The 16288-nt window shown below is 47.1% G+C and overlaps 1 protein-coding gene across 50 annotated transcripts in view; it reads left to right on the top strand.

Annotated features, from left to right (window-relative positions):
- SORBS1 (sorbin and SH3 domain containing 1) overlaps positions 1–16288 on the top strand; it is a 233556-nt gene that overhangs the window by 201984 nt on the left and 15284 nt on the right. For 44 of the 50 annotated variants that reach the window (XM_060405059.1, XM_060405041.1, XM_042238982.2 and 41 more), the window contains 6 exons: positions 874–1041; positions 5180–5226; positions 7102–7216; positions 7366–7491; positions 9108–9302; positions 10904–11680. In XM_060405059.1, the coding sequence (XP_060261042.1) occupies positions 874–1041; positions 5180–5226; positions 7102–7216; positions 7366–7491; positions 9108–9302; positions 10904–11680 (1428 nt within the window). The remainder of the gene's footprint in view (positions 1–873; positions 1042–5179; positions 5227–7101; positions 7217–7365; positions 7492–9107; positions 9303–10903; positions 11681–16288) is intronic. The other 6 variants (XM_060405052.1, XM_060405055.1, XM_042238992.2 and 3 more) reach the window with 1 other exon arrangement.

The following is a 16288-nucleotide window of genomic DNA, read 5'->3' as shown; positions in this document are numbered from 1 at the left end:
TATTGTTTACTTATTTTAAAAAGCCTTTAAAAACAGACATGAATGACTGTTTCCTTAATTTAGGAGAGAATATTTCTTCTAAACTCAGGTACCTTATTCTTAGTTTATCTCCTATATGTATAGTCTATAGCACTCCCTTAAACTCAGCTTCATTTCTCTAAGGAAGAAGTAGTTGAGTAAAAAGTACATTAGGATACTAAATGATGCTTTCTGTCCATCACATAAATAGGTTTTGGTGCACATGCTGAAGCCTCCTAAAATTGTACTCAGAGGAGGGGTTGGCTGGCCTAGGAGGAAGGGTGCCATATTTTCTGAAATGGGTATTTCTACTCTCTTGAGCATATTCAAATAGCAGCAATAGGAAGCACAAAATGACCTGCTTGCCAGAGAACCCCTTAGTAAAAGCCCACAGCAGTTTTAACAGGCCAGATGTGGGCAGGAGGAAGAGCCCGCCCTGGTTCTACTGTGGGAATACATTATGGGAGCTCATCACTGGCTAAGTGAGGTAAGGATAGCACTTCCGGCCTCCTGCCATGCTCCATGCTCATGAATGCTCCAGAAGGATCCCTGGATGATGTGGCCTTGGCTGCCTTGTATCTGGAGGCAGGATGCTGTCAGCTGAGCTGACGGATAGTCTGCAGACAGTGTAACCACATGGGACCAGCCTTCAGTGCTGCCTAGATTTCTCCTGCAGTGCCAGCTCCTCCCTACACAGAGCACACAGGGGGTGGTTACAGTGGGAACATAAAGCCCCTCCAACATCTGTTTCCTCTCTATTGACCCAGCACCTCTTTCCTTAGTTGTTTTTGTTGGCAGTTTTCCAATGCCCTGGACCAGATGATTCACTGCCCATTTTATGCAATTTCATGGCAGAAACTTTTAGCGGACCAGAGACGACTTAAACGCGAGCAAGAAGAAGCCGATATCGCAGCTCGACGCCACACGGGCGTCATTCCAACGCACCATCAATTTATCACTAATGAGCGCTTTGGGGACCTCCTCAATATAGACGATACGGCAAAAAGGAAAACTGGGTCAGAGGTCTGTTTTGGTCACCTTGATTTGCTGCTTGACCCAAAGCAATAGTTGCCTCCCCTCAGCATTGCCCTCTGCAGGCCACATTAGTTCTCCAAGCAGCATCTGTCATCCTGGCTTCCCTTAGGCTTGCTTTGGCCCTTCTCTGGCTGCTCGGAGGACCTGATTCCCGTAATGTCCTGTGCTCTGTATGTCCAAGCATGCCTGGCTGCGGGACTGGGATCCACTGGTGCACACTCCGAATGCATGCCTTAGAGCATCGGCTGCCTTCATGAGTCCCGCCTTCTCCATCCGCATTTTACCATGATACTGTGTTGCCTGTGCGTCCTGCTTAGAAACCTGTACCTTAGTTCATATGCAGTAGTGGCCATGGTGTGGACAATTACAAGCTTCTTCTTGGAAGAGATGGTTTAGTGAAACTTGTATTACATGGCAGTACTGCTGCTTGGTATCCTACAATGATATAATTGAAGTGTTCAAGAGAACTGAAACCTCACTGAGGAATTTTGAAAGCCAGAGAGTTTTGCAGTTAGGGCAAGCTGTGGAGGGTAAGAACTCTCTGAGAGCCATTTCCTCCATTCCCTTAATTTGGACATTTCTCAGCTGAGATTACGAAACTTAATATTATACAAGGAACAAAGAGGCACAAGCCTCTAAAGTGATATTATCTGGACCTTGGCCTCCTGCACGGAGGTCAGCATGTTGAAATTCTCATGCCGGCCAAAGGCTGCATTTTGTGTCAGAGTTTGGTTTGCCACATGGCCCTTAAGTAGCCCTGCCTAAGATTAGCTCCTTTTGGGGAAGTGTGTGTGTCGGGGGGTGGGGGGGTGGGGGTGGAGGAATGGGGGAGTGACACCAAAGTGTATCCAGTTTTATAATCATTCAGTGTAACAGCTGATTAATATTCATGTCTCTGTCTTTCGAGTGACAGAGGCACCACTGGTTATTCTTCAAATGGTTTGGGTTTTGTTTTCTTTTTTTTCTTTTTTTCTTTTTTTTTTTTAATTTTTATTTATTTATTTGGCTGCTCTGGGTCTTAGTTGTAGCATGTGGGATCTAGCTCCCTGACCAGGGATCGAACCTGGGCCCCCTGCACTGGGAGCTCAGAGTCTTAGCCACTGGACCACCAGGGAATTCCCTCTTTTTTTTTCTTTTTTAAAGGAATAGAAGGTGACTGTGACAGAGAAGAAGGGAACCAGGTGAAAAGGAAAGCTGGGGAGGGGAAAGTGGCTCTAAGGTGGTAGAGAAAAATAAAATGTAATTTAAAAAAAGGCAGAAGTTATCAAGAGTAACTCAGATGCAAGGAAAAGACAGCTCCCAGCCCTCAGCATTCCAGTTCCTCCATACCACTCTGCTCTGAAGGTTCTGGTGATGGGTTATCCTTGTTCCCGGACCTACCTGGTTGTGAGTGATGGAGGAGATGGGAACATGCAGAGGCAACCTAGGGCTGCCTACTCCTTGTAGATAATACATGCAAATGAAGTGCAACCAGGGCACAGTAACCATAGACAGAGGCAGGTGAACTCTGCCTAACCCACCTTGCATCCCTTCTAGAGCAGAGGTTCTCAAACTTGAGAGCGTCAGAATCCCCTCAAGGCTTATTAAAATACAGGTTGCTGGTCCCCATCCACCAAGTTTCTGATTCTGGGGTATGATCTGAGAATTTGCATTTTTGAGCAGTTCAGGAGTGCATGTTGAGAATCCGTGCCCTAGATGCTGACTGACAGACGTCGGAAGACAAAGACCAATGAGTCCTGGTGTTCCAGACCCTGTAGATGTACTTCTGTCCCATTACCATTGTGTCCCAGTGTACTAGGCTGTGTAGGTGAACTCTGGCCCATTCAGTAGAGTTTGGGTGACTGCTAATCCTGTCCAGGACCCTATGAAGGGACAGGAACAAGACTCAGACTGTGCTCTTGGAAAGCGGGCAGTCTAGTGGAGGAGGCACCCTTGGAGCAGTTACCTCTGTTGTAGTAAGTAACGCGATGCCTTGGGAACCAGAGGAGGAAGAGATAAATTCAGCCTCAAGGGGATGGAGGAAGATAAAGAGGGAAATGATGCTTTATATAGGCAATGATGACTTATATCTTATGTTTGATGGAATCAGTGTTTCTCAGTCTTAAATAACGTATGGGTTCCCTTTAAAGACAAATTTTCACCAACCCAACTGTGTTGACCTAAGCCAATTTACAGATTAAATAGTAAACGATACACCTATACAGTTTTTATTTGATAATTATTAATTTAATTGAGAGCTGGTTAATATTCATGTCTCAATCTTTTGAGTGACAGAAGGTACCACTGACTATTCGTCACGTGGCTTGGGTTTTACTAATTTAATTGATAGTTGATATAATTTCCCTGAATTCAGTTGTCACTCAGAGTATGAATATCATGCTATTTTGGTATAAATATGTTTTTAATTTCACACAGCTCTGCAGTTGGCTGTCATGAGGTAACCAGCACCCTCTCCCCTTTTAAAAATTGAAACCACTGTGACATTCGTGTCCTTAAAATGTTGGTCATTTGGCCTTCTCTGTGAACTTGTCATTTGTAAATAACTCCATGATTGTTCTCTTCTTATTTGCTTATAGTGGTTAAATTATGCTCTTTAGTCATAACAGATACAGATGCAGACACTGAAATTCTGACATTGATTCTAAGGTTGGCATTTAGCTGAATTCTAGTATGTATTGGAGATAGACAGAAACAGCACGTAAAAATGCAAAAATAAAAAATTCCTGCAGAGAATTCATGGCCTTAAAAAGGTCCCTACAAGACCCCAGCTCGAGGAGCCTGATAATATGGGGGTATTTCACTGAGGGATCAGGATCTAAAACTAAGTTTGATGAAGCTTCTGAAAGTGATTTTTTTCTCACCGATATTCCCCTCTGCTTTGTCCATGCCTTCTAATATTGAAGTAGGAAGTACTAACTTAATTTTCATCACATTGTTTCCCTAGACCAAAAAGTCATAACATTTGAGCAGGTTGGAGCTGCTCATGGCTGGGGCAGAATTATACTGGCAGCTATGCACAGCTTGCTCACTTGATTTCTCCCCTCTGTCTTTCTTTAAAAAAAAAAAAAAGTAACTACTTTTAGTGGTGGGGAAGAAAGATGTGCAATTAAACATGGTAAGTGAAGAAGAACCTTTTCCTCTCTTTGCTGGAATTGGTGATGAAGAAATTCCAGACACAGAACGGTGTCGAGACAAGATGCAGCAAATAGACTTGCCTGACTGGGACAGGAAGAGTGTCCTAGGAGATAAGGCAGTTAGGTATGAGTGGGGAGAAATTACCCAGAGACCTTAACCCACCTCAGGCATTGAGAGTTGACCTGAAGGACAGTTGAGAGACTCAGCCAACTTCAGGGTGAGGCAGTGATGTGATGGAGGCATTTGAGGAATGTTATTTGTGCCTCTGAGTGACAGCAGATTAGAGCAAAGAGAACTGAAGTCAAAGGAAGCTTTGTGCTTGCGGGGACCAGAGGTCGAACCTGAGAGGGGTTGTGGAGGGGACGGAGGGAGAGTTGGCGTGACTTAATGACAGGCTCGATGAGAAAGTGGAGGCGGGGCTGCGGACGACTTCCAGGCTTGGGAGACTAGGAGAGGGCTCCCCGACAAGAATGGGAGCCTTTGAGGAAGAGCATGAGCTCAGGGCTCATATATCTGGCTTTTTGGATGATTTCACAGACGTTGAGAAATATATGGAGTTGGAGGTGATGTGAGAAGTCAATCAGGGTTCATCTACTTGCAGGGCATAATTTAAGTCATGCAAACAGAATGTGTTCCCCAAAGAGGAAGACAGTAGATAAGGAATGTCTCAGGACTTCCAGCTGGTTTTTTGTTTGTTTTTTTTAAATAACGGTATCAGCTTTGAGAACCAGCATTTCAGCTTTAGGACTTTTCTAACCATCTCTTCCCCAAATCTGGCCCTCCGTAGGGAGATCCTCGCGTGTGGCATAGCTGACTGAATATTCATCTAGTGCTCTGCTAAGGTCAGACAAGTGGAATTCTACCCATATTTCAATACCAGAGTAAACTGGTTAGGGTGGATTTTTCTGCTTTGCTTTCTGAAACTTGTAAACGTGTTCTTTTCATTGTACATGAATTGTGATTTTAACTTGCCATTGTTTCTTGTGTTTAGATGAGACCTGCCAGAGCCAAGTTTGACTTTAAAGCTCAGACACTAAAGTAAGTGCCATTTATCCACCTTGTTTCTTTTGGGGACAGGGTGCCTTCCTCCTGACCCTGTGCTTTCATTGTACCATGTTGCCTCCAAAAAAAACTTAATAACACTTTTTAAAGAGAAAATGAGAGATCCATAGACTTGAATATGTTAAACACCTCCAGTCACTGGGTTCTGTTTTCCCCTATAAATGTTACTCAAAAAAGTGTTCTGTGGAAGCACTTGATTCAACCAAGTTAAACAGATTTCTGTCCCACAGGACTTCCTCCAGGGTGCCAGGGTGCTGAAGTGCATGATGAGTCTCCAGAAAAGATCTAAAGTGTATCACATTATCATTTTGCAAATCTTGTTACTATCAGACCTTGCCACTGGTTCCTTGAGGATGGGGTGTGGTCCATGGAGCAGGAAGGAGGCATCCTCAGCCCCCAATGATACATGACCTCATGAGTGTCCCCCTCCTCCTTGCTTACCTGATGTGGCAGTATTGTGGGGGGTGGGAATCACAGCTCCCACCCACCTCCATACCTGCGATCACTTAGAGTAGCAGAGTTTAGAAGCTGTAGCTCTCTGGCAGGGGTGGGTATTCTGAGGATTCTGCTCAGCTGTGTGTCCATAGTTGAGGGTAAATGGAGGGTGGATATTCAGAACTCCCCTGAGAGGGGCTATGGCAAAAAATTGACGAAAGACATTCTTTTTCTAGAGACAAACGCCCTGGATTCCCTTCACAGGGCTCTTTAGGTTTAGAATTCTGCCTGCTGGTGCGAGACCCACACAGGCAGCCTTATTCTTTGATCCAGCACAGGGCTGACTCTGTGTGAGGTTTTCTGGATGTGCCCCGTTGTCTAGCCAGTACCCCTTTGTGTGCCGTGGGACCACCTAGCACACCACAAAGCAGGCATGCCCCCTCCACACTGCAGTCAGAGACCTGTCTTTCCATGCTGTTTGTTTGACCCACGTGGAAAAGATCAGGTCATTTTTTCTAATTCAAGAAAATTTCAAGTTGCAGTTCTTGTTTTGCTTAAAATGTATCTATTATCTTTCTGTCTCACTTTAAAAAATGGAGTCCTGGCTAGAGATTAACATGTTATTGAGGCAAACAAAGGGATGTATATGGAAAAGCTGAAAATGGGCATGAAGAGGGAAAATCCACTTTTCTTTCCAAGATCCCTTTTCTGTGTTGAAAAGGAAGTGAACTAACATTTACTGACTTTTAACATTATCACAGGCACTAGGCTAGGTCTTCTATTTGTAGTTTGTTGCTGATTTCTCCAAAAGCTCTGAGTTAGCTCCTGTTTTCAGATAAAGAAAGTATCGGGTTGGCCAGAAACCCAGTACAGTCGCTTGGGCTTTTCCATAAAATGTTTCTTGGCTTCCCTGGTGGCTCAACTGGTAAGGAATCTACCTGCAGGGCAGGAGACCTGGGTTCAATCCCTGGGTTGGTAAGATCCCCAGAGAAGGGAAAGGCTACCCACTCCAGTATTCTGGCCTAAAGAAATCCATGGACTGTATAGTCCATGGGATCACAAAGAGTCAGACACGACTGAGAGACTTTCACACACACACATGTTTCTGGCCAACTCAACATCTCAGAGGAATTAAGTATCTTGCCCAAGGTAACAGAGCTAGCAAATGAAATAACTGGGTTTTGAACCCAGATCTGCCTAATTGCAGAGCCTGTCTACCGCATGATGCTAGAAGAGTGTATGGGTGGGTGGATGGCTAAATGGATAGAATGATAAAAGGATATCAGGATGTCACAAATACTGATGTAACTTGCCCCCTTTGACCTCACTCAGAGTCTTCTTTTGCTAAAACACCGAGCATCGCAGTCTTACACTCATTGGAACATCTCCTAAAATGCTGTGACCCTCTGTCCACAGGGAGCTTCCTCTGCAGAAGGGAGACATCGTTTACATTTATAAGCAAATCGATCAGAACTGGTACGAAGGAGAGCATCACGGCCGGGTGGGGATCTTCCCCCGCACCTACATCGAGGTACCCTGGCTCTGTCTCTTTCTCAGGAAAAACCCAGACATGCCCAGAGCACCATTTATCTAACTTGTGTTTTGTTTCCTCATTTCCTTGCCTTCTGCTCTTTTCTGTTCTCCTTTGCCTCTTTTTTTTTCTTTTTCCCCCTTTCTTAGCTTCTTCCTCCTGCTGAGAAGGCTCAACCCAAAAAACTGACACCAGTACAGGTTCTGGAATATGGTGAAGCCATCGCCAAGTTTAATTTTAATGGTGATACCCAAGTAGAGATGTCCTTCAGAAAGGTAAGCTGCCCTCTCATACTGCACCAGGGGACCCCTCACTTGGGGGGTGCTGTCATTGTGGGGATGGGGTATTGCAGTGCCGGCCAGTCTGGTGGGGCTGTTGCATACCCAAGAGCTGTGCCCCATGAAGAATTGCATTGAAGGCATTTGGGGGATTTCTATAGTGAAGTATTAAAGAACAGACCATACACTGAATTTACTGATGAAAGGTAGTATTTCTGAAATCATAGACCCACCTCTTTCATAAACTGTATTCAGTGTTTATTGAGTACCTAGTAATGTGAGAAGTGCTGCGTTGCCAACTAGGTTATACAGCATTAATGTGGAGAAGGGGACGTCCTAGGACACCAAAAGTCTGAAAAACTTTGAAGAGTCATAGGTTATCAGGCATGCAGCTTTTGGGGAGTTAAATAGTTTTTCAGAGCTGTGATTTCCTCCTATGCTAAGTGAAGATAAATGGCCCTCTCCCTGAGCCACCATGAGCAGATTAAATGAAGCAGCCTCAGGGAAGCCCCCAGTGTGACACGGGGCACTTAGTTGGCCCTCGGTGAGCAGGAGATGACAATGTTGTCATTGCCTTCAAGGTGGTTGTACTTATTTTGAAAACAATTAAGCCAGGCAGAGACACTGTTCTTCCCAGGAATTCAGAAACTCTGTATATGTCAAAATTCTCTGGCTGGCTGAAGGTACTAAAGTTAAGAATTTTACTGAGGGTTGAGGGAAGTGAGGTATGCCTTGAAAAAAGATGAACCACGTTACAGAAAAGAGAAACAGTGGAAGCAACCTAGTTGCCCTACATCAGGAGACCAATAATTAAACCATTATATGTATGTACAATCGAATGTCTGCAGTGGGCCATTAAGCTGTGCACCGGTAGGAAAAACAATTATATTTCTTGATAAAGAAGGATGTGTACTGTATGTTATTCAGTACCAAAAAAGCAAATTACAAAAGGGAATAGAGTGCATATTGTTTTTATAAGAAAAAATATATGCAAGTCTAATTCACATGGAATTATCTGTACCAAAATATTAACCAGGGGTGACCCTCAAGTGATAATATTATGGGTAGTGATTATTTTCTGCCTTACGTTTATGTTTTAATTTTCCTATAATGATACAGGAAAAATACAATTATATTATAAAAGAAAAAGAATCCCCAAAACCTTTACCTTAAAGAAGAAGATTGGATATCTGTTTTGCATTAAGCAAGTCAAAACCACTAGATTTGGGGAATTCCCTGGCGGTCTAGTGGTTAGGACTATGCTCTCACTGCCAAGGGTCCAGATTCAGTCTCCATTCAGGGAACTATTTTCTACAAGCTTTGTGATACAGCCAAAAAAGAAAAGACATTACATTTTCCTGTTAGCTTGGGGGAATGAGTCTGACCTTCTTTAGTGAAATATGTAAGGACCAAGCTTAACAGACTCCCGGCAGTTCTAACTGCTGTTAGCATCTCCATCTCAGCGATGATTAATTTCATCCAGGATGAGCATGGAAGGTTTTTCTGATCGAAGAATGTGACAAGTCATGCAGGAGAGCACAGGGTACAGGCAGCGGCCTCAGACGTGCTGAGGTCTGCTAGGGCAAGGGCCACTGCCTCACTGTGTCTTGCAGGGCGAGAGGATCACACTGCTTCGACAGGTGGACGAGAACTGGTACGAAGGGAGGATCCCAGGCACGTCCCGGCAAGGCATCTTCCCCATCACCTATGTGGATGTGATCAAACGGCCACTGGTGAAAAATCCCACAGATTACATCGACCTGCCTTTCTCCTCTTCCCCAAGTCGTAGCTCCACTGCAAGCCCTCAGGTACCTAAGCTTCTCGTCACTGGTTTTCACACTCAGCACGACAAATCTAAGTGCTAAGGGCACACAGCCCCTCTGGGGTGGGTCTGCAGCAGTGCAGAGAGTATGCATCCCAGGGTCTGTTTTCATGTGTACAACGGCATTTTTCAAGAATTTGCTGAGAGAAATATTATCTGAGGGAAAAGGAAGCACTTAGGGTGATTGCTCTGGGGATAAGATGATTAGGGAGAGAAATAACTGTCATTATCAGATGGTCCAAAACTCTGTTCTGGCAGCATCCCATGCTGGTTTGACCAAAGCTGGTTGTCTGGGTACCGCCGTTGTCCCATACATACCATGGCCAGGATGGTTCTCTTAGTCATCTTTACTGGTCAAGATTGGCCTGCAGAACACAAAGACTGAAAGAATTCCACGTCCTCATCCTCAGACATATAGACCAGATTTAGAGTATTCTTTGCAGTCAAGAACCGGGTTGCAAAAGGAATTTACAGCATCTCTGTCTATACTAGGCTGAAAGGAAGTAGATTTATAAGCATAATATGGTCTTTGCTTCCTAAACATTAATTATGAACCAACTTATTTTAAACTATAAATTATTTCAAACCCATCCCCACTGTCCAAAGCCAAGGAAAAAAACTAAACCTTGGGTTCAGGAGAGGCACAGTGGGGTGACTTCTGTGAAAGACTGACCGTAAATGATAAGTTACAGGGAGGATGGTCAGGGGAACAAGAGCAGGACCCGGGGGCCCGGGATGCCACTTGGAGGGGGCCTCTTTTCTCTCATCGTCCTCTCTCACTTGCCATTGCCGACCCCAGGAGATGGTTCTTGGCTGAAAGCATGAGGCAGGCTGACCCAAGGATTCTTTGCATGGCGAGATCTAGATCCCGTGATCTCCCAGGGAGAGTGTGGGCCGGCATAGGGCATTCTGCTTCGTCACAGCATGAGGAACACAGCTAGATTTTACGCTTGACTATAGCCAAGTGCAGCTATGAAACAAGATGGCTACACTGCTCCTACACCTCTCTGGAAGGCTCTTCACTGAGCCCCCTAGAGAGATTAAATGCCCAAGAAGGGCCAGAGTGGTGGCAGACCTTTTTAAACTCTCTTTACTCAAGTATAGTTGACGTACACTGTTATATTCGTCTCAGTGTACAACATAGTAGTTCAGGAGGCCACCTTTCTCTCCTCATGGCTCCGGGTCAGGGTTCATGGCAGAGGCAGTTGGATGGGGTGGGGGTAGGGAGCTCCCAGTGTGTCCCTTTAAATCTGATTCTGCAGACCAGCTAGCAGCATCTGTTCCTGTCCTGATGGGACCCTTTCTCTCATCTCCATGCCACCTGCTTCTCCATTCTCCCCCGCCTGCACACACCCATGCGTTCACATGCACGCACCTGCATCCACACACACGCACCCGCATCCACATCCAGGTTCTCTCCCAGCCCGACCAGATGATTTCCTTTCTGGACTCCAGCGTGCCCTGCTCATCCTCTCCATTTCGGTCCTCTCCGGACATCCCGTGTGATTATTTTCCTCCTTTATTCTCTGTGTTGACACTTGTGCCTTTTACTTCTTTTGTTTTCTTCTCTCTCCTTCTCTTTTGAAGTTTCCCAGTCACAGCAAGCTCCTCATGCCAGCCCCCTCATCTCTGCCCCACTCCCGCCGAGCCCTGTCCCCGGAGATGCATGCTGTCACCTCTGAGTGGATCTCGTTGACTGTAGGGGTCCCGAGCAGGCGTCCTCTGGCCCTGACCCCACCCTTGCCTCCCCTGCCTGAGGCTTCTATCTACAGCAGTGACCCCCTGGCCTTGTTTGCAAGGCCCAGCTCCTCGCTGCCCCTTAACCTTCCCCATTCGGGCTGGTCGGACCGGTCCACCCCACACTCAGTGGTCTCTCCGCTGGCCCTGCCGCCTCCGCACAAAGCCCACTCCCCAGTGCCCGGGGCCCAGGCCTCCTTCCACGTCAATGGAGACAGTGGTACCTATGTGCCATCTATGGGGGTCCTCCAGGATAGCTTCTCCCAGCCGTGGCTTGGCCGATCTGACAGGGTCATCTCAGAGCTTAGCGACGCCTTTAGCAGCCAGGGTAAGCGGCAGCCATGGCGAGATGGAAATGGAGCGCATGAGAGGAAAGCAGAGAGGGAGGCGGGTGAGAGATGCCCAGGTGGACCCGCCATCTCTAAGAAGAGCTGCTTGAGGCCGTCAGACGTGGTCAGGTGCCTGAGCACGGAACAGAGACTCACAGAGCTCCACACCCCAGAGGAGAGCCGGCCCCGCCAGCAGCCCCCGGGGGGCCCTTTCTCGGGAAGGGAGGCTGAGCGCTCAGAGCTGCAGAGAGGTGGTGAGCCGGCCGAGAGGAAGGCCGCTCGGACGGGTGCGAGCCAGGTAGGCCTGCAGCATGACCGTGTGTGCCCAGGTGTCTCGGGCAGCGGGGGCCTCACCCACAGCTGAGTGGATGCCCGCAAGACCCGTTTGCTTGTTTGGAAACAAAAATACGACCCAGGAGGGAATGGAGGGGTCATCCATTAGGTTGTCAGGGCTGAAACAGCTGGAGGCCTGGGACAGTCTGTATTCTAGCCTCTCGAAGTGATTCCAAAGTAAGCCACACTGTTGGGTACCTCCTGGCCTGGTGCGAAAACTCGAAAGAAGGCAGGCCTTCCTCCTGGCCCAGTCACGCCAGGGAGAGGACCCTCGGTTTGCTCTAACACAGCTGAGAACACCAGGCTTCAGTTTGGCTCCGTGTGGTTTGGTTTGTGTGCTGCGCTGTGTTTCCATAACCCCTGGCGCTCTGCCTGCTGGCGCTTAGCCCTGCTGGGTCTCTGTCCTGTCTTGTGTTTGTGTGGGAGCTGAGCTGCTCGCTGATGGGCACCTATGTTTTGGTTTTGGGGGGATCGACCCAGTGCTGGGATCCTTGAAGGACAGGCCAGGTTTTTAGGCAACTGTCCCATTTTCTGTTTGGGACGACTACAAAGATTTTGGGATTTGGACCGAGGTGGCCCTAGGATGTTTTGAGGGCTTAGAAATTGGGAGCAGGTGGTGGGGAGGTGAACGTGGCAATTAGATCATAGTTCTAATATTGGCTATGTTGTTTAATACCCCGGAATTCAGAGCCTTTGGGCAGCTTCTCCAAAGTAGCCAAGTCTGAATACCTGCTCTCCTCTACCCTCTAGTGATTTGGAATTGAGTTACTTTCCCCTTCTCAGCCTCAGTTGCCTCATCTGTAAAATGGAGATAACAACTACCTCACAGTCTGGTTGAGAGGATTTCACGAATTGATGCATGTTAAGTGCTAAGCATGGGGCTGGGAATGGAACACATCAGCACTTTATAAATGGAAGCTCTCCACCTTGGAGCTTCTAGAGCTGAGAACATTCTAGAATGTCTTTTGAACCAAATGGAATTCATAAAGATGTCTCCAAGCCATTTATTATCCACTGTGCACAATGCCCATGGTAGATGATAATGTTTAATCTCAGTTTCCCTTTAAAGTGTCATTTACTCAACAGATACTCATTTGAGGATTGTAGTCACCTACCTCTGGGCAGGATACAGGGTTTCCCATTCTGCCTTTGAGGAGCCCTGTGCTTCAGGGAGACTGGCACACACAGCTGCAGAGGTTTGCCTGGAGGCTGCAGGAGCCTGCGGCCTGAAGCACAGATCTGGCCACACCTGCGGCCCCAGCCTGATGATGGGGATTGGAGCGTCATTGCTGCGGGGAAGGACAGTGTGTGGTAATGGTCAGTAGTCAGGCTCTACCTCCCACTGGCTTTCTGCTGTCCAAAGTAGGAGTGGAATTTGTCTCTCACTCACAGGACAGTGTAAGGATTAAAGGAGGTAGGTGTGGTGCCTGGCAGGCGGGAAGGCTCCCTGAAGCAGGATGTTGCTCCAGCTCTGAGGCTAGTGCTGAGGAAATAGCCATACCTGGGGAAGGCTTTGCCTGGGCAGGTGTTCCTGGAAGGCATGTTCTGTGAGGAGAGAAGGGTGTGTCCAGTCAAAGAAAGAAAGAATTTGCTGGGGGAGAGGCGGTGAAGTGACTGATGGAAAAGAAGTCAGTTTCTCAACACAGGAACAGTTCTGGAAAGGTTCTAAGTCAGCCCTTGGGGCCTGGAGACCTCCTTGTGGTTGGCGGTGAGCCATTGCGGCCCAATGCCAGGACCCAGCGTACACAGGAAGTACACTCGGTGCTTGGAGAGGCTGGGGGTGCACACTTCCCACTTCCTAACTCGGAGAGGAGGCAGCATGCTGGCAATACAGAAAGCCAAGCTTGTTGAAAACTGGTTTTCATTTCCTGATGGGCCTCCAGGCCCCAGGTGCAGCCCTTCCCATGCCCTCCCTCCTGCTCTCCCCGCAAAAAGCTGGGCCTTGGCCTTGCTCCATGTTGAGAGCCGGGCGGTTACGTGAAAATGGCTGCTGCCCACCCACTCCCTCACCAGCTCCTTCACCTTCCCCTCCTAGGACTGGGACCTAGAAGTCAGCTTGGGAAATGAGGTCCTTCCAAGGAAGCTTTCTGCCTCTCTTGAGGCCCTCTTGGGCTGACAGAGCCCAAGTTGGGAAGGGCTTGAATGACAGGTATTCTCTCGTGACCCAGTGACCTCAGTCTGTGTCACTTATTTGAACAAATGCATTCCAGACCTGCTTGTATTATCAGAAAAACTGTCAGCTGCACTTGTCCTTGCTCGGGGCGAGGAGCCGAACCAATAATTCAACTTTACTATCAGTGTTGGGAACCTAGGTAGATATTCTGATCTATAAGTGAAAGGAATCTAACCGGAGAGCAAGAAAAGACACTTGGAAGTGTTTTGACCATTTCCTCTTCTATTTGAGTGTCTAGGATGTTCCGGGCACTGTGCGAAGTGCTGCAAAAGGCAGAGAGGGGTGAGCGTTGTCAGGGGCCCCCCTGCTCTCAGGAAAGTCTCTCCTCCTTCCTGGGCTTAGAAGGCCTCATGGAACTGCCTGTTTTGACAGCTAAGCCAGCCTCACCCTCCCAAGTCTCCCCTGCTTGTGTGTCTGGAAAATTTCCACCCATCCTTTACTTCTCCACTCCTTCCCGGAAGCCTTTCCTGCCCACTTTCCCCTCCCCCTGCAAGACTAGATTAAGTGCTGGACTTTGTGCTTTCGCAGCCCCCAGCACCTGATCTAAGGGGCACTTATCACCTCTATTGTATTTGTCCCTTTGTCTGTCACCGTCAGAGCGCAAGGGACCAGGACATCTGATAGGAGGGAGGTGCTCAACAAGTATTTGTTGAGTGAAAGCAGAGATACAATATGAGTGACCCCAAGTAATGGAGCGTAGGTCTCTCCTGGGGGATAAGACATGTTCACAAAAACAAGTATAAGGTAGACCAGGAAGGAGGGTCACAGACAGTTTCCTCGGGGAGTTCAAGATGAGAATAAGCAGGGGGGTGGGGGGCGGCGAGTGTGGTGTGGGGTGGACAGATTTCAAGAGAAAAGTGACTTTTGATTTGGAGCTTAAGGAACTGGGAGTTTATGATAGGTGAACAGCAGGAGGGTAGCATTCGAAGCAAGCAAATAGCCTAGCTAAGCCCCAGGGGTGGGAATGTGAAAGGACAGGTGAGTTCTGGTTTGGGTGGGGCTTCTGGGTCCACAGGTGGGTAGAAGGGGCTGTGAGCAAAGCTTGGAGGGCTGGTCAGTGCACATGGATACTGGTCAGCACCTCCTCACAGTGTCTGGCCATCCTCCACAGGTCCTGTGACCCTTGCTAACTGGTCATCCGCATTCCCTACTCGGTGCTAGTCCCTGTTCTGCTGCTTTCTTTCTCCTGAGTCACCTGTCCAGCCCATCCCACGACCCCCAACTCTGCAGCCGTGTGAGCACTTCCTTGTGAAAGGGTTTGACTTTTTACTCCTTTGTAGACTCCCAGCCTGATGTGACATTGGGTCGGTTGCACATGTTTTTAACTAGGAATTCTCTGAACAGCAAAAGGGAGTGAATGAGGGGCAAGGGGCATTTAGGGGAAGCCAGGATTGGTGGGAAGAGTGCTGCATTCAAAGTTAGGGTTCCTGGGCTCTATCTCCTGCCTTGCCATGAGCCTGCTATGTGTCTCTGGGTGAGTCACTTCCCTTCTCTGGCTTCACCATCCATAGACAAAAGATCCAGACAAAGCTGACTTCTTGTTAGTTTTGATAATCTCTGATTAACTAAAAATCCTGTGTGAATTTCAGTTACAAGGAAAGAGAAGAAAAAATACAAAATTTTAAGGAAGGGGGTTTATAATAGACCTGTGCACCTTCATAGTGGAAAAATAAGTGTTTTCCTTTGTTTTTTGAGGGACAACTAATTGGACAAAAATATACAAAATGCCCAAGAGTTTGGAATTATCAACCAAGTTCTTGGGTTTTGTTGAGCATAATTTTGGCTAGGAAGATTTAGGACAGTTGGTCAAGAAAGTGAAGGGGAAGATGGTCTTGGGATTCTCCAGCATTCATCAATATTTTCTGAGCCTTCCCCAAGAGAGAAGCACTGTTCTCTGACTAGCCTCCAGACTTGGTTGTTAGGAGCTTCTATAACTGGTGTAAGAGATCTTCATAGAATTTTTGACTTTAAAAGAAAATCTTTAAAGTCACTCTAGTGACTTGTAACATTTTCTGGATCACAGAACTTTTGAGAATCTGAGGTTAGCTGAGTCTAGGCCAGGGGTTTGGGAAAGAGGGTGGCACACACACAATTTTGCCTAATTATAACAGTATAATCTGGGGGAATAATTTTTAAATAAAAGTATTCAGGAAAGCTCTGTGTCCTCAAAGCTTCTGAGAAGCACAAGAACAATACTACAGCCTTAGAGAAAGGAGAGCGGGAAGGGAAACAGGACAGAAAATTTACATGGAAACTAGGTGAGTTCCCTGAACTAAGATAAGAAAAAAGGTGTAGGCCTGCCTTGAGCATAGAAACCAGAAATAAAAGGGAAAGCACGTGATACAACTTACAAGAATGAAAAGGAAATTTAAATGTTAAAACACCTACCTAATAAGGGGA

This window comes from Ovis aries, chromosome 22 (genome assembly GCF_016772045.2).
Source record: "Ovis aries strain OAR_USU_Benz2616 breed Rambouillet chromosome 22, ARS-UI_Ramb_v3.0, whole genome shotgun sequence".
Taxonomy (NCBI): Eukaryota; Metazoa; Chordata; class Mammalia; order Artiodactyla; family Bovidae; genus Ovis; species Ovis aries.
The sequence above is the reverse complement of the archived record's forward strand: the minus strand, read 5'-3'. Positions and strand labels throughout refer to the sequence as shown.